At 37.2% G+C, this 23,145-nt stretch overlaps 1 protein-coding gene across 5 annotated transcripts in view; it reads left to right on the top strand.

The window, feature by feature from the left end:
• Nucleotides 1–23,145, top strand: part of cdc42bpb (CDC42 binding protein kinase beta (DMPK-like)) — a 64,229-nt gene that overhangs the window by 20,876 nt on the left and 20,208 nt on the right. For all 5 annotated transcript variants that reach the window (XR_013794444.1, XM_079584572.1, XM_079584571.1 and 2 more), the window contains exons 2-14: nucleotides 294–385; nucleotides 7,240–7,323; nucleotides 9,670–9,765; nucleotides 10,599–10,747; nucleotides 14,945–15,038; nucleotides 16,588–16,788; nucleotides 17,140–17,388; nucleotides 17,533–17,767; nucleotides 18,484–18,603; nucleotides 18,868–19,001; nucleotides 20,393–20,635; nucleotides 21,411–21,521; nucleotides 22,583–22,830. Coding sequence is in view for 4 of the 5 variants with exons in the window: in XM_079584572.1 (XP_079440698.1) it covers nucleotides 294–385; nucleotides 7,240–7,323; nucleotides 9,670–9,765; nucleotides 10,599–10,747; nucleotides 14,945–15,038; nucleotides 16,588–16,788; nucleotides 17,140–17,388; nucleotides 17,533–17,767; nucleotides 18,484–18,603; nucleotides 18,868–19,001; nucleotides 20,393–20,635; nucleotides 21,411–21,521; nucleotides 22,583–22,830 (2,056 nt within the window). In the remaining variant the exon portion in view is untranslated. The remainder of the gene's footprint in view (nucleotides 1–293; nucleotides 386–7,239; nucleotides 7,324–9,669; nucleotides 9,766–10,598; nucleotides 10,748–14,944; nucleotides 15,039–16,587; nucleotides 16,789–17,139; nucleotides 17,389–17,532; nucleotides 17,768–18,483; nucleotides 18,604–18,867; nucleotides 19,002–20,392; nucleotides 20,636–21,410; nucleotides 21,522–22,582; nucleotides 22,831–23,145) is intronic.

Here is a 23,145-nt window from a genome sequence, read left to right as displayed (position 1 = left end):
TTAGGCCAAATCTTTAGGCAAAATGATTATACGTTTATCATACTATATTATAATGCTTTACTACCTAAATGCAGTTGTAGCATTTTATGATTGTTTTAAGTGTGTATGTGTTTTTTTTAAATAGTGTCCATAACAGAATAATTAGCTTATCTGTATGCCAGCATTTTAATATTGGTGCATCTATATCAAATAGTGGCTCAAATTTAGGCTATTTTGGTGTGTCATCATCTTTCTCTATTGACGACCATTTAAAAGTAGAGATCATAACTAACGATCCCTGTCTCTCTTTGCAGTGAAGCCATTCACAACCACTGTGAAGGAGATGCGCCTTCATAGAGACGACTTTGAGATGCTCAAAGTGATCGGCAGGGGAGCCTTTGGAGAGGTAAGGAATTCAGTGAACCCTTGCTGCCTTTTTGGCATGTTTAAAAGTGCAGGGAAACCACCTCTGAATCTCTGCAGCCTTTGCCATATTGTGTGGTTTGTTTTCATGACCCATTTTGTGTGTCCAATGAAAACCACAAACTATCAGTGAAGTATTCATGTCTCCCTCAAGCATCTTATCAGCAGCCACAAACCTAACCCCTTCCTCTCATCTGAGTTTCCCTTCTCTCCCCCCTGCCAATTCCCCAGGGATCTTGGCCTGGCGTTGGACTGCTATTCTTGGGCCGGCACAAATCTAGGCATTTTAGACTAATCATTTGTTTTACAGGGGAATGTGCTACTTGTTCCTGCACTATAACAATTGGACTATTCACTACTCGCACGGTGCACTTTTCTTTTTCTTTACCAATCTGCCTTCCATCACTGTTTCTCGTCTACATTTTATTTTATTCTCTCTTTTTTTCTCATCCTCCTGTTCACCACAATTGAATTAGATTGAAGTTCAGGGAACCGAACTACAAGTGTGAACAGACCCTTTGTTTTCAACTCCAACCCACTTGTTCTTTTGGAACTAAATCACAATACGTTTGCATCATCAATAAGTTACATGCAGAATTATAATCATGGTACAGTGCAACAGTTGGGTTCTCGAAGTAAAAATCGTATTCATTTTCTTCACAGGGAAATAGATTTTTAATGATAACTTAAATAAATCTTTAAATCATTCTGGGTTTTTTTAATTCGCAGTGCTTCAGGGGATTGTAGTTATTTCCCTAATTAAAGCTGTTAACTACACATACTTAAGTATGAAGTATTTTTGTCTGATTTTCAAAAACTTTTTTTGCTTTAAAAAACACACAAAAAAAAGGTCTGTTAGGTCGACTTGACAAAAAAAACGGACTGGTACGATTTCAGCAAACTGAAAATTCCCAGTTAATATTAACAAATCATGTGGGGACAGATTATCAGATATTTCTGAATTAGGAGAAACGGTTTGCTGTGTCACAACTTTCTGTTCTGTCATTACACCTCCCTCGTAAATGAATGTGTAATTGACTCATATCCAAATGCATCCAATTCAGTATTTCCGTTCATCTGAAAAAAAAAAAAAGCAGAAGTTAACTCTGCTTAAATAAAACAAATAGGGCGTCTCAACGCTTGATTCTGAAGCTGAGAATTATTTTGGGGAGAGATCCGTCCAAAGTTCTACTGTAGATTCCTGTCAGGAATGGCAGTGGTGGCACAGGAAGCAGGGCAGGACGGTGCAGCTGTCAGGAAAGGCTCCGGAAACCAGAACCGTCTCCAAGGAGTGACTTTCGTATAAATAGTGTCTCACTCCGCATGTAATTTGTGCGGTTCATTGTCCCTTCTTCAGCCGCCGAGACCTCAATAACCCTTCCTTCTCAATCGCTGGGCTTTTTTGTCATGTGGATCTAATGATGACTCAGAACTTCGGGGGGTTTTTGCAGTCTTTCTGTTATCATCAAGCCAGGCTATTGTTGCCTGTGCTGCTGCTTGTCGGTTTCAGAGCGTTCGCGCTCATGTGTGAACATGATGCTGCTGTTTTGTTCCCTTTTCCAGCCGTTTCCTGTGGCTCTAACATTACAGGATGTACTTCCAGATAAATCTCTTGCATTTCCTGTTTATGATTGATGTTGTGGTCCCAGCTGAAGGCTTGGAATTTGGGACTGCTTAAACGAATAGTTCAGTCAAACACTTTTTCTAAGCTTCATTTTCTTTCTTGCTGAAGCTTTCAATCTTTTGCAAAAGCACCATCACGGTATCAAAAGAGTCCATACGACTCTTGAGCTATATTCCAAGATTCTGAAGTCATAAATTAATTGTTGATCTTATTGCAAATAATTTATCCAAGCATATGTTTATTTCTGTTTTTAATTTTTTAAATCTTGCAATCTTAATCAAAATGTCATAACTCGATCGTCTGGTAAAATTACATCTCGCTGATGAAGGATAAAGGACTTATCTAATCATTGTCTTCTTAAACCCCTCCCCTTTCTTACAATTGACCTCAGGCTTGCATTCAGACCTGCCTTCATCCAGTCAACAACCGATGGATAGAATCAAGTCTGTTTTCGAAAATCTGTTTTACTCGAATGTGTCACTTCTTCCATTTTTAATTGTCACTTTAAGTCATAGTTTTATACTGATTATCTTTCAAATCTCACTTTTGTTGGGATGTACCCAATGTTAAGATTTTGTGGCAAAAAATTTCAGGTTCATGCCGATAACAGAATAATGGCTGATTTTGAAATTATGAAAAATGTGGTTTAAATAAAACATAAAATTAACCAACCATGAAAGACTAAAATCATTTTTAGTGCTTAGAGGGAATCTTGTAAAAAAATAAAAATAAAATAGGAACCTAAATATAAAATATTTACTGATACCAATAAATGATCAGCAAGACGATGTGTGGAAGTCAGAGATTTGAGAACGTACGACTTCAGGAAACTTTGAATGGTCATATTGACTATCAGTGTCCAAAAAGAAAGTCATCAGTGTTTGTAACTACATGATTGTACACGATTGTATACCTAGGCCTACATGATTGTATTTATTTTTTTACTGAACTAACCCTTTGAAAGACTTAACCTTTTGCGATAGTCTAGTGGTTGACGTACTTAAATGGCACTCCTTTTTGCCTCACCTGAGACTTACTCAGAATAATTATTCTGTTGACTAGAATAAGAAAGAAAATATGGAACTGGGAGAACTAGATTAAAGCAGACATGACGTCACTGTGAGTCACTATAGCAAACAAAACAGCCTGTAATGACCACTACAGAGTCAGAACGCTCTACGTGTTGAGGTTGAGCGTTGATCTCTTTATCTGTTCAATTGAGTGAATCACTCATGTAATGAATGGTTAGGTCAAAGTACACGCAGACCCTATCCTTCATATTGATTTAGTGAAGATGGCGGCTTCTGTTCTCTGAAGGTACACTGACATAATTAAGATTGTTTGCCAACTACAAGCTGGAGACGCATTCACAGACCCACATGCTGGTCCTACTGCAGAGTTCTGGCTGAAGTCCAGTGTTTATTATTGCAGGGTTCCTGTCGTCCCCAAAGCATCTTGAATAGCGTTATTATTTGGGTGTTGACTTGTCCAATATCAAATCTGGTATAGAACAAAAAGAGGGCTGTAATTTATCTCAAAGAGCCTAGCAATAAAAATCTTTTTGGAAGAACTTTTAATGGATTTGAAGATATGAAACTCTGTTTCCCAGCTGTTACAAGGCTCAATATTAAGGATGGTCCAATGATCCGGGACTGGTGTGACAGGATTTTGGGACAATTCACTGACAATTTTAGGGCTCTTGCCCTATTGGGTCAACATTTACATTTTTGTTTCAGTCATTTTGCATTCAGTGGTTAAGTGTTTTTAACATTTAACTTAATTGATTGAGTTATTCACTTGCTCTATTTAGAATATTACCATTTTGTAAGTTTTACCAATATTGAATTTCTCAAAAAAGTAGTTATCTGACATGTAAAATAAAAGGTTACATTTACTGTTAAAAAAAAAAAAAAAAAAAAAACGGCAGCTGCGATTACTGTGAAAAATACTGTAGCAACATTTTAGGTTTTACAGATTTAACTTAAATTTACAGTAAAAAAAAAACTTTCCATTAATACATATGTTAATATACCAAACTATTGAAGTACTAATGCCTGTTTTGTACCTTTTGTAATACACTGACAAGTGACAACCACCAAAAACCGGTGGTGATGAAGAAGTCACATGATTAATCAAAGCTTATCACAAGCAGCTTTTCCACAAGCTAAGAAAGCAAATACTATTATTTATATATACCGGTATGTAAAAGGTGTCATTCACACAAACGCAAAACACCCATCATGGTAGCACATATGACACTAAAGTAATGCAATAAACATTAATTTAACAACATTAGACGTAACACAAATATGTAACAGAATCTACATAACTGATTAAAAAAAACTTAGAAGAAAAAATTATCTTATTGAAAATAAATCAAATGTTGGAGGGTCACGCAGGAAATTTTGGGAATATCAATTTACAGGTTTCAATGTAAATTATACAATTGTTCTTTTTCACCTTTAAAAACTACATTTAACATTATTTTACTGTAAAGTTACATTAAATGTAAGGTTAGGTCTAATACAGATATTCACCATATATATATATATATATATATATATATATATATATATATATATATCAATCAAAGAAACTTACTGTTAAACAATTAACAGGTTTTTTTTACTGTTGTGTTTTTACAGTCTTTTACTGTTGAAATCACAATCTTTATTTACAGCTTTTTCTGTGAATTTACGCAAGTAGCATATGACTGTCTTGGAAGTCTCTGGTAGAAGGGGCTGTAAATTGTAAACCATTTTTTTGGTAAACCAATTATTTTGCTTATGTAGTCAAATACAATACAATTACAGGTAAGCACCAAAACTACAGAGAACTAATGTTGTTGTTTTTTCAATAATATATAGGGGAAAAGTGAAAATTTGGCAAAATCTGAACTACTGATCCAACTGTACCAGTATCACTGATTTATAATGTTGAGCCCTGCATCACACTCTTAAGTTGTGCCATTTTACTCTAAAAAAATGCTGGGATGTTTCAACCCAATTTTGGGTCAAATATGGACAAACCCAGCCGTTGGGTTACATTTTTAAATTACATTTTTAACCCAACGTTTGGGTTTGTCCATATTTGACCCAATATTGGGTTGAAACAACCCAGCATTATTTAGAGTGAACATATTCAGAATGAAGCAACCCCTTCCATATCCTCGGGTTTGCAGGGTTGCTTAGCACCCGTCTTACTGTATAGATCTTTACATCAGAATTACTGTTTACACTCTGACCTTTGACCTTATGGCTTACTACGTACATGATCTCTTATTTGGACACGAGTGTGATGGTGACTATCACAGCGTCCACTTTGGTCACCCGCTTTCTCTCTTTCATGCACCTCCCTTGCATTTTCAATCAGGTCAAGCTGCCTTTGTGGAAGTGTGTGTCTAAAAAAGGAGAGAGGGAAAGAGGACAGGAGACACTGTGGGAGGAGGAATTGGGGGTTTCTGAGCACTCAGGGTTCAGTTTGTTTTTCTAATGAGGTCAGTTATCTTCTGCGGTTAGGAGCCTTACAGATAAGAAGCATGTGTGTGATTTAAGACTGTTTGAGTTTGTCGTCAAAGTGTACTTTTCAAATACTTTGATACATGCATAAACACACTCTAGAGAACATCAAAGGGTCGAAAAAAGCGGAAAACAGCAGCAGGGCTCCTAATTTGCCCTTACTATGCAAAGTTACAGTTTGTACTGTGTTCTTTGCTGAAGCAGCACATTGTGCTTTGGGCAGGTATGCGAGTCCACGTGAGGGGAACAGTGTTCCTCCACTGAGGGTAAACACGTCATGTGATGTGTCCCGAGCAGCGAGGCAAAGTACAGGGAAGTTCATGACTCCACTTAACTTTAGCCGACTGGACGGTCACAAATAGCTAATGGACAGAAGATATCAGAATAACAAAGGTCACGCATACATAAGTCATGGGGCAAACACTTGGATATTTATAATTTAGTTTTATGAATGGCTCCTGTCTGGTTTTAGGGTATATATTACACACACACAAAAAAAATGTATCCTAAAGTTGTTCGATCTAAACTCATAAAACTTCATTATACTAATATACCACCTTCACTAACTGCAAGTTAATCGATAACAAATTGTGATTGGTTGATAGTTTTGTTCTCCAAAATATACTATGGCGAGATTGGCTACCTTTAATTATGTGTGACAGAAGACTATTACTCGCTTTTATGATCACTCACCAAATAGATTTTAGGAAAGAAGAAATACAGGACAAAATATGATTTTATTTTTAATAAGCCAGAACACTAAAAATAGAGCCGAAATACGGGACGTCTGGTCCCCCATGCATACGACTTGTGTGCTATATACACTACCGGTCGAAAGTTTGGGGTCAGTAAGATTTAATTTTTAAATAAATTAACTCTTTAATTTAGCAAGAATGCATAAAAATTATCAAAATAGGATACAAGTCATTTTTAGTGCTTTTTTTTGTTGTTGTTTTGGAGCTTAATTAAATGTAAAAAAAATCAATGTATGGAAATGAGCAAAAATTCTCTCTTGTCTTCCAAGTAAGAAATTAAGTAATAAGGCTTATAAAAAATGTTTTGGGGATGGTGATAGATACATTGCTAACTAATTTTACAGGCCGAAGCGGTTCATAATGTATAATAAAAATCTGTTTTTAAAACTTTTGATCCTTGCTAACAAGTTACCATAGTTGTTTACTAATGTCAGTCACCAATTTGACAGTCCCTCACTGCGTTATCACTGCATTCATACATCTCCTCCCTGCCTGGCGTGTCTTCCTGCTGGCAGGGTGTTTGCTCTCCCCAGTCCCCACATGAATAACCTCCAACAGGACACTCCTCCAAACTGTCCCTTTCCTATTATTGAGTCACTTCCCTTAAAGGGAAGACCCCTCACTCTTTAGTCATTTTTGGTGCACTGCAGACTTGTGGCCTAAATTAGCCAGTTCTTGTGTGCCGTCTCTCTTTCTAGGCAAAAAGTCAGCTGTCTCGAGTCTCAGCTTTTCCTTTTTTCTGATTTTCAGAGGCATCAGAGATCAAAAGCATCTCATTCAGAGTTTCTTTCCCTGTGGGCTTTCAGTCTAAGTGGGCCACGAGTCCATACGATGAATAAATGAGGCAAATAAAAATGGCCAAATTACCCACAGCCTCTGAATCATGCTGAGTTTTAATTTGTTTGTATGCATTGGCTAACTCCTCATCTCAACTGTCTAGGTTGCTGTGGTGAAGATGAAACACACCGAGCGTGTTTACGCCATGAAGATCCTCAACAAGTGGGAGATGCTGAAGAGGGCCGAGGTAAAGCGATTTCTGCTCATGGGTCTTTTTCGTTTGTTAGATCTTTCAGGGCTTCAACTAAAATGGTTGCGAATGTCAAAAACAAATGACTCGTATTAACAGTCGAGTCAGTCGAAATGATTAATAAAGCTCAAACCTGCAAAGGAGTTAGCACTCAACCAGACTCACTCATTCAGTGAATCATTCAGATCTATTAGTGTGTCCTTCACAGAACCACTGTTTGTCCATTTTGAAATGAACCATGTTGCTTTAGCTTCGTCAGACTTAATATTGGTCTTATTATTGACTGATTATGTATCTAACAATGCGCATTTAACTAAATTATTGTCCCCAAAAAATATACAATCCATCTGAGGCTGGGTGATATGGACAAATTTTATCGTAATAATTTTCATATCAGTGGTATAATTATCACAATAAATGTCAAATCTTTTTCTTTCAAGTTTAAAGGCAGATTTTTAACTGGCAGATCAGAAAGCCAGTCATTTTTCCTTAGCAAAATAAATATCTTAATAGAAAAATGTATTTCTTAGTTTCTGCATGTTCTAACGGGTGATATTGTTTCAAATTATAAAACAGGTTTGTGTTGCCTGACTTTGACATGTATCTTTGGCACAGTTTGTAGTGCATGCAATATATACATTTTAGTTTGGTCTCTTAGAAATGCACATTTGACAGTAGCTTGAGTTGACGGTAGTAGTAGCTTGTGTTAGGATACAGTTTAACAATATAATCTGTAAAAATTGCAACAGCCAAACTTTTATATGCAAAAATTTCAATATTCTGACTAAGTTCTTTTAAAAATCATTAACCAACGGTCTTCAATAGTACGTAGCATTAATTTAGATCAGAACCACAGTTAAAACCACGCATATAGCACCTCACTAACATGGAAAATGTAACTATGTTTCTATGGCTTTTGTAAGGAAAACTGTAGTCTAAATACATTTAGTATAAATGCACAAGCGCTATATCTTAATCACAAAAATACTTTTATTATATTCCATTACTCCTTAAATACATTTACCGGTAATACATATCCACATTAAAAATATAATAAAATTCTATATGAATATCCCACATTTCTGCCACTATACCATGGTCGAGTTAGTGTTACTACAGTAAATCCACGGTAAATGGACAGACAGCAGCAGGATTATTAGGCTGCTGTCACTTTAAGAGCTTAAGCATGGATCCAATGTAATGTTACAAAACATACACTTTCTTTCTCAACTACGTTACATAACCGACTGTATTTACCCGAATACTCTGCAAGATGGCATTTTGACATAATTTTGTATGTATTTGACCGTTTAAGTGCATTAAGCCACAAAACGTCAATTTGATACTCGCGAGCTGTTTGTGTGTCAATTCGCCGTCAGAGAGAAGATAGTGAATGCACAGCTGGCATCGGTGTATCTATACTGCAGAAAAGGAGTATTGGAACGGTTTCAGATATTTTAGTATCGATACATATTGAAATATTGATATATTTTGCAACACTATCTTCTAGTCAGTATCAAGCTTCTTCCTAATGGCTTATTGACTGCAATCAAACCTCTCTAGTGAAGTGTAGAAGTGCAAGGTCATTTTCCTTTCTACTCCAGCTCTTTCTTGCCCCAGTTTCAGCCCGATCACTTCTGACAGTGCCCACGGGCCTCCCAGAGGCATGCCAGGAGAACTCTGGTCTCTTTGGCTTGTCAGTAATCCTCTTTGAGCTTCACTGGGCTCTCTTTATTCCTCCTCGCATGTCCAGAGTCCCAGTTCAAACAGATGCAGATCTAAGACTAAAATCTGAAATGGGAAAGCCATGTACAACATCACTGCACTGGATGTCATTTACCGTAATTCATTGAATTGAGTTACCCAATCTTTCTGTACCACCTAAAAACTAGAGCTGCAAAATTACTAAATTACAAAATAAATGAGGGACATATTGAAATAAACTGTACTGTCAACTAGATAGACAGAAACTCTTTTCAGTATTAAACCATAAAAGAGGCCTGAAGGTTTTACTACAATTCCTAAAAATAACTCATGGTAACACACATGTATTTTTTTTTTTATAATAAAATTCAAATACTCTATATAGAAATAATAATGTTGTTAATATCTCATTAGATATTATATATATATATATATAGATAATAATAAAGAATTTAATAAAGTTCTAATCTTCAGTGTAGTAGACGTACTGAAAGGTCGACCAAAATCTACTTTCAAGTTCAGTTGCATTATTAAAGTAAATGGGCTTCTGTGCCAATTTGATTTTATACAGTTGTCAAAGTTTTTTTGTTTTGTTTTTTAAATATTATAATTTAACAAGTCCCTTTGCAACTTATGTAGACGGCGTGTTTCCGAGAAGAGAGGAACGTCCTGGTGAATGGAGACTGCCAGTGGATCACCACCCTGCATTACGCTTTCCAGGATGACAACTACCTGGTGTGCATCTCTGTCCCTACATGCACTTATTCTCATAGCACGTAACTGAACTTTAGCCATCATTTATCACATTTTAAAACATTAACAGTAGTTTTACTATTAATTGTATGCTTTTATAATATTTCTTAATATTTTAAATTAAATTATTTTTAATTTTAGTTTGTGACATTTTGTCATATTTAATAGTTATATATGTAATAATAAAGTTATATATATGTATAGTAATATATATATATATATATATATATGTTTCATTTGATTTCAGTACAGTCATTTTAATACTCAAAACTTAAATGAAAATGGAAATTTTGCCTTGACAACGAAGTTCATAATATATTATTATCTTAATTTATTTTTCAAATTAATGAAACAATTTTTTTTTAAAGATTTTAGTTTTATGTAAAAATAAAAACACCTCTTATGCATAATGTCCATTCTGGGTGTAATTAAAAGATAAGCTATCCAGAGAAAGTATTTTTATTAATATAACTATTTAATTACTTTAACTACATTCATAAATAAAATGGCTCATATAATGTGATTTAATATATAATTTTGTGATATTTAAATAACTGGCAAGGAAATTATTGAAAATAATTGACCACGATTAAAATGTCAAGTTTATCAGAGTGACTGATGATTATTTGTTACTCAAACTCTGATGTTCAAACACTGATCCAGAGTTCTGCTTTTTACGACTCTGTGCTTGTGTGATAAATATATGCTAATAATGCTACTAATTGATGTCTTTTGTTTGATATGAAGTGCTGAGTCAGTGTTTGTGTAATTAAATGGTGTTGTGTGATAAGATATGATAATGTCTCCTCCTACAGTACTTGGTGATGGATTATTATGTGGGCGGAGACCTGCTGACTTTGCTTAGTAAATTTGAAGACCGACTCCCAGAGGACATGTCCAAGTTCTACGTGGCGGAGATGGTGCTCGCTATCCACTCCATCCATCAGCAACGCTATGTACACAGGTGACATGACTGTGTGTGTGTTTGTGTGTGTAAAGAGGGAATTAAAGAACAAATGTGAATTGGATCCAGACTGGATTCTTACTTGAATTTTACCAGCAAGTCTTAGTCAACCACAAAGACCATGCTGGTAGACTGGCCGCAAACCAGCCTGGACATTTACATGTATGCAGTTTAACGCTTTTATCCAAAGAGACTTGCACTGCATTAATCGAACCCATGACCTAGGCATTGCTAGCACCGTGTTCTGCTGTTTTAGCAATGAGAATACAATACCTGGGCATTTGTGCTGGTCTTTTCAGCATGGTTTTGATTTGTTCTAAGAATTATATTTACCAGCCCCTAAAAATTGGGTAAAAAGCAAACTGTGGTTGGTCACTTCAAATATCTGATTGCCTCTTCATGTCTAAGTGGGCTGTCTAAGACCAGATCCAGACAAAACTACATTTCAATCAAGATCTGCCCTTATGTTTGAACATACTCACAAGCACGACAGAGTGGCTATTGCCCTTGTTTGAGTGATGGGCAGACTAGAGATCAACAGCACCCGACCCACATGTCCACTCCCAGATGAAACATTTACAGTAATGAAATGACCGCAGAAGACTGTGGTGTTCTGGGCTGCAGATCTGTTCAGGTTCAGGGGCCTCTTCCTGGCTGCTTGTCCTGGGCTGCCATCCGGTCCAGCTGAGCCCCCTCTTCCTTCCTCCTATGGAAGCTTACGAGGGCTTCTCTTCTGAAACAGTAGCGACGTTAAAGGGGTAGTTTACTCTCCCTCATGTGATTTACAAACCCATATGACTGACCCACAAAATAAAATGTGCAGCAGAATGTTGAGCTGCATGAATTAATAAAACTGAATTTGTGATATGGTTTAGTGTGATTTATCAAATCGCAATGGCTGTGATTTTAAATAAATATATGCACTGCCTGTTTCAGAGTAAAGCGTATAAATTTTACATGAGTCATGATCAAACTCATCTCTACATGTGCTTTGCAAGTTTGGGAAGATGTGTTGCGTTCCTAAATGCCCGTTATAAGCATACCAGACTCAATGATAAGCACTTATTAACCGGCTGTTTTCAGAAAAAAAGCAGCTTTAAGGGCTCCCTGTGCTTTTCTGACAAAATTAAACCTCAATGGATTAAAAAATGAAAAAATGAAGGGAATTAAGACAGCTTTATTGTTATTTTACATTTTTACTGTAGAACATTTTTTTTCTTATTCCTGATTTATTTATTTAGTGAAATATTAAAATAGGAATATTTCTTAATTTACAATTTTTCTTTAGTGACAGTAGCAACCATTATTATTATTATTTATAGTCATATAAATATATTTTATTCTCATATTGATATATCACAACATTTCTGACAAGCCAACAAACAAGCACAGCAAGTCTATTTTAACATTTATCATCACATTTTAAGTTGGAATTGCATTTCTATCAGAAATATCTTAATTAGGTTTCCCCCAAATCATGCGGCCCTAGCAGAATGTTCACACTGCTCTTTTCCCAATATTTTTAGTAAATAACTAACACATACAACTATCATATTACTTCAGAAGACTTGGATTATAGTGGAAGTCATTCAAACTACTTCTATGGTGTCATTTTTGGGGTTTAACAGCTCCAATCCCCTTCCATTTTCATTTTATGGAAAAGAGCAGCGTGAACATTCTTCAAAACATCTCCTTTGGTGTTTCACGAAAGAAAGTCATACAGGTTTGTAATGACATCAGGCTGAGTAAATGATGACTATTTGATTTTATTTATGGATCAACTATCCTTTTAAGTCACAGCAGCCTTTTAAACTCATCCCATTATTCTCACCAATAGTAACCACCCTGCCAGGCCAAAGCGAATGACTAAATGAAAATAAAAGTGCTTGTATACACGTGTCTCCACGGTACAACCCTTCTTGCTTGTACTGACAGCCAGTGAGGTTGTGAATGGTGTGGTTTGTGTGTGTGCGTGATGAGTTTTGACACCATGTTTACTCTGTACCCGCTGTGCTCGCCATGGTGCCAGGGCTGTGAATCAGAGGGCACTGTGTGTGTGGCCCAGTCGTCGATAGACAGGGACTGAGTGTGTGTGAAAGGGGGATGTTGAACAAAGGCAGGCTGTTTACATGGAGAGCAGGGCATGGCTGGGCATGGAGAAACAGCCACCCTGGAGAGCTGCTGTCAGGGTGGGTTGCCCACTGGTGTAATAACACCTCACAGTGCAGGGCTGCGTCAGCTGTGTGATGAACGGCACAGTATGCCATGTTTTTTTCTCCCCTGTGGTTTTCAACTGGTGGGTTGTGGCAGGTCTGCTCTGAATTCTGAATGCAAATAATATGCAACCTACCATATCATATATTTTGTTGTAGACATTGTGCATCCAATCAATCTCCATGTTATTTTCAGCAGAACTGAAAAAAACAACCCCAAATAAAATTAATTAATGTTTATAGAAACTTTATGTAAGCTTTCACTGTAATAATTACACCAATGCCATCATATCCGATTATACTTTTGAATTATTGAAGCAATAGCATTATAAACGCCTTTACTGTTGCTATTCCAGAACATTAAGAATAGGCTATTAAGCCTATAAATCCGCCATTGATTCGGTCTTCCACGTATTTTGTAGCTTATCGAAACAAACAAAATTTAAACCTTATAAGCACTGACACCGCTAGGCATTTGACAGCACATTTTGAGGCTGTTCTTTGAAGTCCTTCAAACCTAGCGTCCTCCATTACCTAGCGTATGCTGAGTTCTGTCATTTTAACAGAGGGCTAGAAATTTATAATTTGTAAAACATGTTGACTCACCCAACCAAAAACGTATGGTTTAGAACACTGATCACGAGCGCTGAGCATGTCTGTGTCTGGCTCCGCATCAGCCAAAGCGTGAATGCAGATTTGAATTTCGCAGTTGATCACATGACGCACTTCTGAAGCACTGCCCTTCAGAAGCTACTGAAAATACTTGTTTCCCAGAAGACAAAATAAGTACAAATTACCCTGATTTTCATATTCAAAAAGTTTAAACTCCCGATTCTAAATGCGTTGTTTCCTTTTGGAGCATCAGTGAATGTTTTCACCTTTTGTAATAGTTTTGTAATAGCGTATAAGTCCCTTGGTTGTCCTCGGTGTGAAAAGATAAACAAGTGCTCAGTACAAATAAGGGACTCATGAAAAACCATCATAAAAAACCCAGGTAATGACACACAGTATTAAGTAACGACACAGTATTAAGAAGCATATGTAAAAATTTGAATGGGGTCATTTTTTTAAATTCCACCTTTATTTTGTCTTGTGGACTATGTAAACACTTTTTATGTAAAATATATTTTTCAGGACAGTACTAAGTAAAAATAACATGCATTTTGTATGATCTCTCTTATTTTGTGGAAATTAACATTTGGCAGATTCTGCAAGGTGTATGTAAACTTTTGACCACGACTGTATGTTTGTGTGTGTATATATATATATATATTAGTATATGCATTTTAGTTTTTGTTAATGTCAGTTAAAATACAATTGTTCATTGTTCATTCATATCAGTTTACAGTACATTAATGTTAACATAACTTACATTTATTTTAAGTGTATTAGAAAAATAATTATCGCTAAATAATTGAAATGAATAAATGCTGTAGCCATTGAAGTTTTGATGTTAACCAATAGTTAATATTGTTAACAAATGAGACCTTCGTGTAAAATGCTATCCATTATGTTGGAGCGGATTCATCTGCCAATCTAGACAAATAAGGCAAATATCGACCTGGACAGGTTGCGTGATATCCTCTCATCCTTATATATTTTAAAAGGAAAAATGATGCAACCCAGACTTTATTAAATACAAGTCAACATGCAATGAGGATGAACACAGTTTGTGCTGACCACATAGTATCTACTGAGAGCATGAAACCACTGAAATTCAAGAGACCTTTTAGAAGCCAATTTTTATAAAAAAAATTCACCCTAGTCATGTTAGTACTTTTATATATTTGTGGTCTCATGCAGTTAATTTAATTATATTCATTATAATAAATAATTATAATTACCGATCTTTAATGACATTTTTGTGAGCTAAAATTTTTGGTGCAGAGTTGGGTCATCACTTGATGTAAAGCTAAAACTGGTTGAAAACCGCTGCTTTTTAAAGCTCCTCTTGAATTATGTGTTGTGTTTTCTGTTCCCACAGGGACATAAAACCAGATAACGTGCTACTGGACATGAACGGTCACATCCGTCTCGCTGACTTCGGCTCCTGTCTGAAGATGATGCAAGATGGCACGGTCAGTATGTGATGAAGGTCCCCGTCTTTGAACTCCAGTGTCGGTCTAAAACCAGAGTCTGTTTGTCATCTTTGCAGGGTGGTCTCCATCTGTTAGGTGAAAGCACTGCCCTACCCTCTCCTCTCTCTGCTTCTGACATTAATAGAGCTGCTTTTGGCCCTTCTGGCCTTGAAGGGGAGGGCTAATTAGAAAGGCCCATCGCTGCCCACCCTTCTGGCTCACAGACTGATGAGTCACTATAGTGCACTGATAACAAGACCAAGGCCAAAACTGCCTTTATCTACTGGGGTGTGTGTGTCTTTTGTGCCAGCAGCATGTGGAAGGGCAGAACAGGGCTTTAGTTTTTCTGCTGTACATGTGCTGTATATTTGTGGATGTTACTCTTGTCTTTTATTTAGATATTGAGTAGAGATTTTAGGGCTGCACTATTGATCAAAATAAAACCCAAATCGTGATATTTAGTGCAATTAACAAATCACAAAGGCTGCAATTGATCTATCGGTAAGCCACTCAGTAAATGCTGCTCCACACAAACTCATTTAAATATTAGTATTATCATTTTACAGTTGTACTGTAGAATAAAATAGTTTTTCTTAAATATGTTTTTTTATTTTACATTGAAATATTAAATTGATAATTACATTAAAAATACTCATTATAAAATTATTATTATTAAATTGTTATAATAATAGTAATAATAATTATTAGTCATATTGGTATATAATCACAACATGTTTACCCCAATTGTGCAGCCCTATAAATAAGCAGAGCAAACCAATTTAATATTTTTCCCTAAATAGGGGATTGGGGATTGTTATATATTGCTTTAAGGCAATAGATTTCTCTTAATATCTTGCAGTGTTGTCATCAGTTGACAGTCTTTGTCTCCTCAGCAATTAAATATTACAAAAATAACTGGAGGTCAAGACGTGTTGAGTGCTCGCATGTTTTATAAGGGAGATTGAGCAAGACTTGGCATGGTGAATTTGATGTATCTAGAGATTGTTCTTTATAGTATTGTTATTGTGCAATTTAAAGTTAATGTGTCTATAACTCATTTGAGTACACTACCATTCAAAAGCCTCATTAGTTTATTATGCTCACCAAGGCTGCATTTATTTATTCAGTAAAAGTAGTAATACTGTGAAATACTGTTACATTACAATAAATAAAAATAACTTTTCTATTTGAATATATTTTAAAATGTAATATGCTGATTTGCTTCTCAGAAACATTGTCAATGTTGAAAACGGTTATTTTTCCATATATTTATGTGTAAACCACGATACTCGTTCTTTTGAATTCATCAAAGAATCCTGATAAAATGTTTATTTGAAATCGAAATCTTCATTATTAACATTATAAATGTCTTTACTTTATCAATTTAATGCATCTTTAAAAAAAAAAAAAAAAAAATCTTACTGACACCAATCTTTTGAACGGTAGTATATGCACTCTTATGGTTTTCCCTGCTTTAGTCGGATTTAATTGCAAATGAAGAGCTATCCAGTCTCGTTTGTGATTTTGTTTCCTGTCATCCCCTGTGCAGGTCCAGTCGTCAGTGGCTGTGGGCACACCAGACTACATCTCTCCAGAGATCCTGCAGGCCATGGAGGATGGCATGGGGAAATACGGGCCGGAGTGTGACTGGTGGTCTCTAGGCGTCTGCATGTATGAGATGCTCTATGGCGAGACGCCCTTCTACGCCGAATCCTTGGTGGAGACCTACGGGAAGATCATGAACCACGAGGTGAGATGCTTCATCATTGTGTATTTTTGGTATTTGTCCAGTTTACATCTTCACCACCACTGACCCATATACAGTCACTAATTTGCATCTTGGGGATTTCTCATGATAGAAAATGCATGAAACGCATTTAATCAGTTAGAATAACATCCCGCCTGTAACTCCGTTGGGACACGTGAAATAGCTCATAAAATCAGGACTGTGCTAATTTTATCAGGACATTTGGTCACCCCTAAACCACTACTCAGAGTAGTATTTTTCTTTTCATTGGTCTATGGTTGGGTTCCTTAACCAAAGTGGAAAATCTGGATAAATAGATGTCGAATGTAAACTGGTCTAATTTGCACTATTTAGGAGCGTTTCCAGTTCCCGTCCCACATCACGGATGTGTCCGAGGACGCTAAAGACCTGATCCAGCGGTTGATCTGCAGTAGAGACCGTCGGCTGGGTCAGCAAGGCATCGAGGAGTTCAAAAAGCACCCCTTCTTTTCCGGCATCAACTGGGAGAACATCCGCAACACTGAGGCACCGTACATCCCTGACGTCAGCTCTCCCTCTGACACCTCCAACTTTGATGTTGACGATGATGTCCTGAAAAACCCGGTTGGTTTAACTCTGAAAGGCTTTTATCGTTGAAGGAAAAGTTATTTTGTTACATGCCACATAAAGAACAACCTGAAGCCTTGATTATACTCGTGCTCGCTTGTTCGTATTTGACCTTTGACTACTTCCCTTTCCACCTTGCAGGACATTGCACCCCCAGTATCTCACACGGGTTTCACCGGGCAGCACTTACCCTTCGTGGGCTTCACCTACACCACAGAGAGCTGTTTCTCGGACCGTGGCAGCGTGAGGAGGGTTTCGCTGGTGGACGGAGGCGCCGGGGAGGATCTCCCGGATGGGGGTCTGCAGGTGGAGGCCTTTGAAAAGAGGATTCGCTGCCTGGAGCAGGAGAAACAGGAGCTCAACCGTAAACTGCAGGGTAATGAACAACCTGATATCTAAAGAAAACATTCACTTAAAAGGTTTGTTCACCCAAAAATGAAAATTCTGTTTTCAATTACGCACAGTCACATCATTCTAAACCCAAAAGACATTTGTTTATCTTTAAAAAACAAATGAAGATATTTTTACCTGAGAGATTTCTGTCCCTCCATTGAAAGTATATGCATCGTACATCGTAACAGTAATTTTAATTGAGTGGTTTCTCAAACGTGCTTGCTTGACGTGTGAGAACCACTGAGGTTTATCATGCAAGTATGTTTAAGCTTCCATTTACCATATTCGATTTGCTGTATGTATGTGCATTGATCAGTGTTTATATGTTAATAAAAGACTAAAAAGTGAATAAAAGTGATTACTTCTCTTCAGAACACTTGTAATATACTGCTCAATTATTTTATAATGTCTTAACGAACTTCTTGAAGCGTTTTGGTGAATTGGACTTTCAATGGAGCGACAGAAATCTCTCAGATTTCAATTAAGTATCTTTATTTGTGCTTTGAAGATGATCGGAAGACTTGTGTTTGGAAAATTATGATAAATTATTAAATTATTTTCCTTTTTGGGTGAATTATGACTTTAAGCCCTTGTAATAACATCTAGCAGGTTCAGCAGTTCTGTTTTACTTTTGTAAATGCATCAGTAAATTGTATTCTGAGTATATAATGATTGTTTGTTCCAAATGTGATTTCCTAGAATCCACTCAGGCTGTTCAGTCCCTGCATGGCTCTGGGCGTGGGGCCGGCACATTAGGTCGTGATAAAGAGATTAAAAAACTTAATGAGGAAATCGATCGGCTCAAAAAGAAACTGTCAGGTAATGGGTCTCTCAATCATTGTCAGTGGATATATGATATGATAAAGTCTAGTAAGTTAACTTATGAGTCATGTCAAAGCACTAAACACACGCCCACATTATAGATTAAGTTATAGAAAAGTGCTTCGATAAGAATATTATTACGATTATGAGTCATCACTGTTTCCACTTATCATAATTTCTTAATTTGATTATTTGGCTGTTCATATTGTGTCAGCTAATTAATCACATCCAGCTAACTCTGAGTATCTTGTCCCGCCTCAGACTCTGATAGGCTGGAGCACCAACTTGAGGAGGCAGTGACTCTTCGACAGGACTTTGAAAGTTCCTCCTCCAAATTAAAGGCCCTGGACAAGCAAGTCAAAGCCCTCAAGCTGGAGAAAGAGGATATCCATAAGGTATGATTGACTAGAGAGTTTAATTAAGAGCCAAAATGTATGAGTGTAGGTATTACTGTGTGCAAGAACTACTTTCTTATAGTAAGAGAAATTATGCCCATAAATTCAGCCCTCTAACATTAGATTAAGTTCCTTTCTGGATGGAAAATTAAAAATTCCTGCTTCTTCTTTACGATTCCAGTTCCCTAAAGCTTATCCATTTAACAATTATTTTTGTACTTTGAGGAAGACATTTTTTGGGAAAATAATGAAATTGAATGGAAATTCATTGGGAAGTGATGAGATGCTGTGAATATTGCAAAATGTGTTTTTTAGTCATTTTTATTATTGTTTAACTATATTTTGTCAAATAAACAACCAGCCATTAAATACACAGCTTAAAGTCTTACATACCTTATAGTCGGCATGAGATTCAAATTCACTGTACCGGTATCTATTTTTTAATCTTTAAAAAATTAAAAAAACTTTTAAAAAATTTAAAAAAAAAAATTTATTTAGTCCCATCCTACTTTTTTTTTTTTTTACATTCAGATGTACATCACAATATGAAAGAAAAGATCTGCCACTAGTTCAAGCATGACTAAATAACTCAACAGTAAATTGTTAGCGTTGTGTGATTCATGCTCGAGAATCTTTTTGACTACACTGGTCATTCAATATAGTTTTGGTTCACAAAAATTATTTAAATAAAAAAATACAGCTGTTCAGAAGAACAGATTCTCAGTTCTCAACCCTGCTGTACAGAGATACTGACGTGTTAAAATCCTATGAACCCCTTCAGAATGAGCGTTTTCATATGCTTTAAAAAGAATTTACAAAACGGCCAGAGAATGGTCCTCTCTCCTGTCCTCGTGCTGAAGATAACGTGTCCTCTTCAGCCTTATTCAATCAGGAAGTTCATAAACACTGGGCTCGTTCATCAAGATTAATGTCATCACCCCCTCACATAAGGCAGGTCAAAATTAAATTTTTAGCTAATCGCATTTGTCGGGCCGTTCTACTTGACTGTTGACCCTGAGCCCCGATTGGCTCTTACCCGCCGAAGCTCTGCAAGGCTGTTGTATGAGATCCATTCGAGTCTTGTTTTCAGTCAAAATACTTCCTGTAAAGTTTGTTCATTTCACTTGTGCCAGTTGATATCGTCCTTACGAGTGTGTGTCCCATTCTCTTAGCTAGCGCATAACTCCCAATTCTCTTGATGATTTCTATTTCTCACTCAGCCTCTTTTTCAGTCCTTTCTCTCCAGGCGCGGCTGCTCTTTCTTTTTCTCTCCTTCCGCTGCTCCTCTCTCACAGTTAGACCCGTGCATCTGTTTCCCTGCTATCGTTTTACGTTTTAATATCTTCAACCTCAATCCCATTTGATCCATTTCTCTTGCTCTCCCTTTCCAGCAACTGGTGGAGTCTCTGGATCGCCTGAAGTCTCAGACCAAGGAGCTGAAGGACGCCCACCAGCAGAGGAAGCTGGCCATGCAGGAGTTCTCCGAGCTGAACGAGCGCATGGCCGAGCTGCGCTCGCAGAAGCAGCGTCTGTCGCGGCAGCTGCGGGACAAGGAGGAGGAGATGGAGGTGGTGATGCAGAAGATCGACGCCATGCGCCAGGACATCCGCAAAACCGAGAAGGCCCGCAAGGAGGTGAGTAGCATGATTGAAAAGGGGTCACGCACCCCCTCTTGTAATGTTATGACTGTTTTGGGTGTGTTTTCGAAGTAAATGGAGATGAATTGCCAGGGGCTTTCAATCAGGAAAACGTATCCACGCTGCACGTGTCATCCTGGGATTTCCGAACCGGTGCCGTCCGGCTCCCGCCGGGTGTTTATTACTCATCGTCATAATGTTAACACCCCAGGGCAGACTGAGGGCATAGATGAAAACAAGGCCTTGCGCCACATTTTTGAAGTTCATCAGTCACGCTCCAGACTGAGGCAGGCTCGGCAGCTCCAGATCTCCCTAGACGACAGCAGGAATGTCTTCACACCCCTTCCCGCCCCCTCCTGTCCCTGCAGGCCAGCCTCACGGACCCCATGACCTCCTCTGGACTGCAGTGTCTAACTCGAGCCAGATGGGCGACACTGACCGCAGTGCAGGCCCACTGGTGACTGCAGCTGGATTGCTGGTCTCAGAACCTCCCCCTTTTTATACTTTTTTTTTTTTTTTTTATGTTTCTTTTCTGTCTCTCCATGCTCTAGACTTTCGGCGGAATCGTCTTGGTGCACTTTTTTTTTTGTGTGTGTGTGAAGTCATGTCAAGGAAGACTCAAGACATATGGCTCAAAGACATTTCAGTGCTTGAATTTCACACGGGGCGTGTGCGGTTGAAATTGGGTCAAGATTGAAGGGTTCATGAGAATGTCTATACGAGTCCTTTTTTTTTTTTTTCATATTGATTGTTTTTCTTGTGTGTGTGATAGCTGGAGTCTCAGCTGGAGGATGCGCGTGCCGAAGCCTCTAAGGAGCGTAAGCTCAGAGAGCACAGTGAAGTCTACTCTAAACAACTGGAGAGTGAACTGGAGACACTCAAGGTCAGAGTGCACTCATTCATACACTGTCTCTCTACTGACTTCAGCCAACTTGTGAATCTTTCAATGGTGAATCGCATGGTAACAAAATACTCTTAATAAAGAGTTAAAATGGTATAAATAAAAATAAATTGATTTAAAAAAAAAAAAACTTATTTATTGTAATAATGTTATTTATTATGTACTTCTACATTTAAAAGTAAAATGTGTAGTTTCTGCATCACTATCTATGATTATTGAATAGTTTTGCAAAAATAATGCATTTGTTGATACAGGTTTCCTGAACACTCCCCCTGTCTGCAATTGGTTAGTTTACAGATAGTCCTGACACAAATTATACTATAAAGAAAAAAAATATTTTTAAATACTACGAGTGAATCTAGGCATCACAACATTATGTACTGTAGACAAATATATATTGATTTTTAGATTTGCTGAAGATTGCATTAAACAGTTATTAAATTAGTGTTTTTAAAGATTAACTTTAAGTGAGTTTAAGATGATAGCAAAGATAATCTAAATGTGAAAATAAAGGAATTATATTGACAGAGATACTAATCCCTGATATCGCCTGATAACACACAGGCCTATTGTACATATATACTGAGCATGCTTAATTTTCAGCAAAATATGATATCTTATTAATTTCTTCAGATTTTTGGCTAAAATATGGCATGTTCTTGACAGCTTCTCTGAGATTCACTATTTTCCTCTTCCATTCATCTGGTCTCCATCTACCTCTCGAGTGCCTTTCACCCTGTTAACCTCAAACATCGCCTTACTTTGCCTCCCATCTTTTTTTTTTCTTTCTCCTGCTTTGTGTAGGATATCCTGTGGGGTTATTTTTAGCAGGATGTTCCTGCTATGTTTTATGTTTTTTCCATCTGCTTGAAAGTCAAGCTCTCTCCTTTGCCTCCTTGCTCACTCCTCCTCTTCCTTTGCTTTCCATTGACATGCTTTTATTTGTATATGGTATTAGGGTTTTAATTAATTATTAATTATTATCCTGAATTGATTCAAGTCTCAGGATTTTATCTGATTTCGATTGTTTGATTCTTTTTCAGGTGAAGCAGGGAACAGGTCGCGCCTCAAGCCTCAGTTCTGAGACTCAGCAGGAGCTCACAAAGGTGAAGTCAGAGCTGGATAAGAAGGTGTTATTCTATGAGGAGGAGCTGGTGAGACGTGATGCCAGCCACTCTACAGAGCTAAAGAAGATGAGGAAGGATCTTCAGGACTCTGAGGGTCAACATCTGTCCCTGAACAAAGAGCTGCTGGTGCTCAAAGACAAACTGGAAAAGACCAAGAGAGAACGGTAAGCTGTTCTGTCAGTGACTGATGTTTAACCTTTATGAGGTTATCAGCATTGGCCTAAATCTGAGAGAAACCCATGCACGTTGTACTTGAACTTTGAAGTGGACTCCACATTTTATGTTCTTACCTTGTAAATTTACACTTTCTGTTTTAATATATTTTAAAATTGTAATTTATTCCTGTGACGTCAACTAAATTTTCAGCATTTACTCCAGTCTTCAGTGCCACATGATCCTTCATAAATCATTCTAATATGCTGATTTAGTGCTCAGGAAAAACTTATTATCAATGTTGAAAACGGTTGTGCTGCTTGATA

The sequence above is a fragment of the Phoxinus phoxinus genome (genome assembly GCF_949152265.1).
Source record: "Phoxinus phoxinus genome assembly, chromosome: 16".
Lineage (NCBI taxonomy): Eukaryota > Metazoa > Chordata > Actinopteri > Cypriniformes > Leuciscidae > Phoxinus > Phoxinus phoxinus.
Note: the sequence above shows the minus strand (reverse complement) of the source record. Positions and strands in the feature narration are given on the sequence as shown.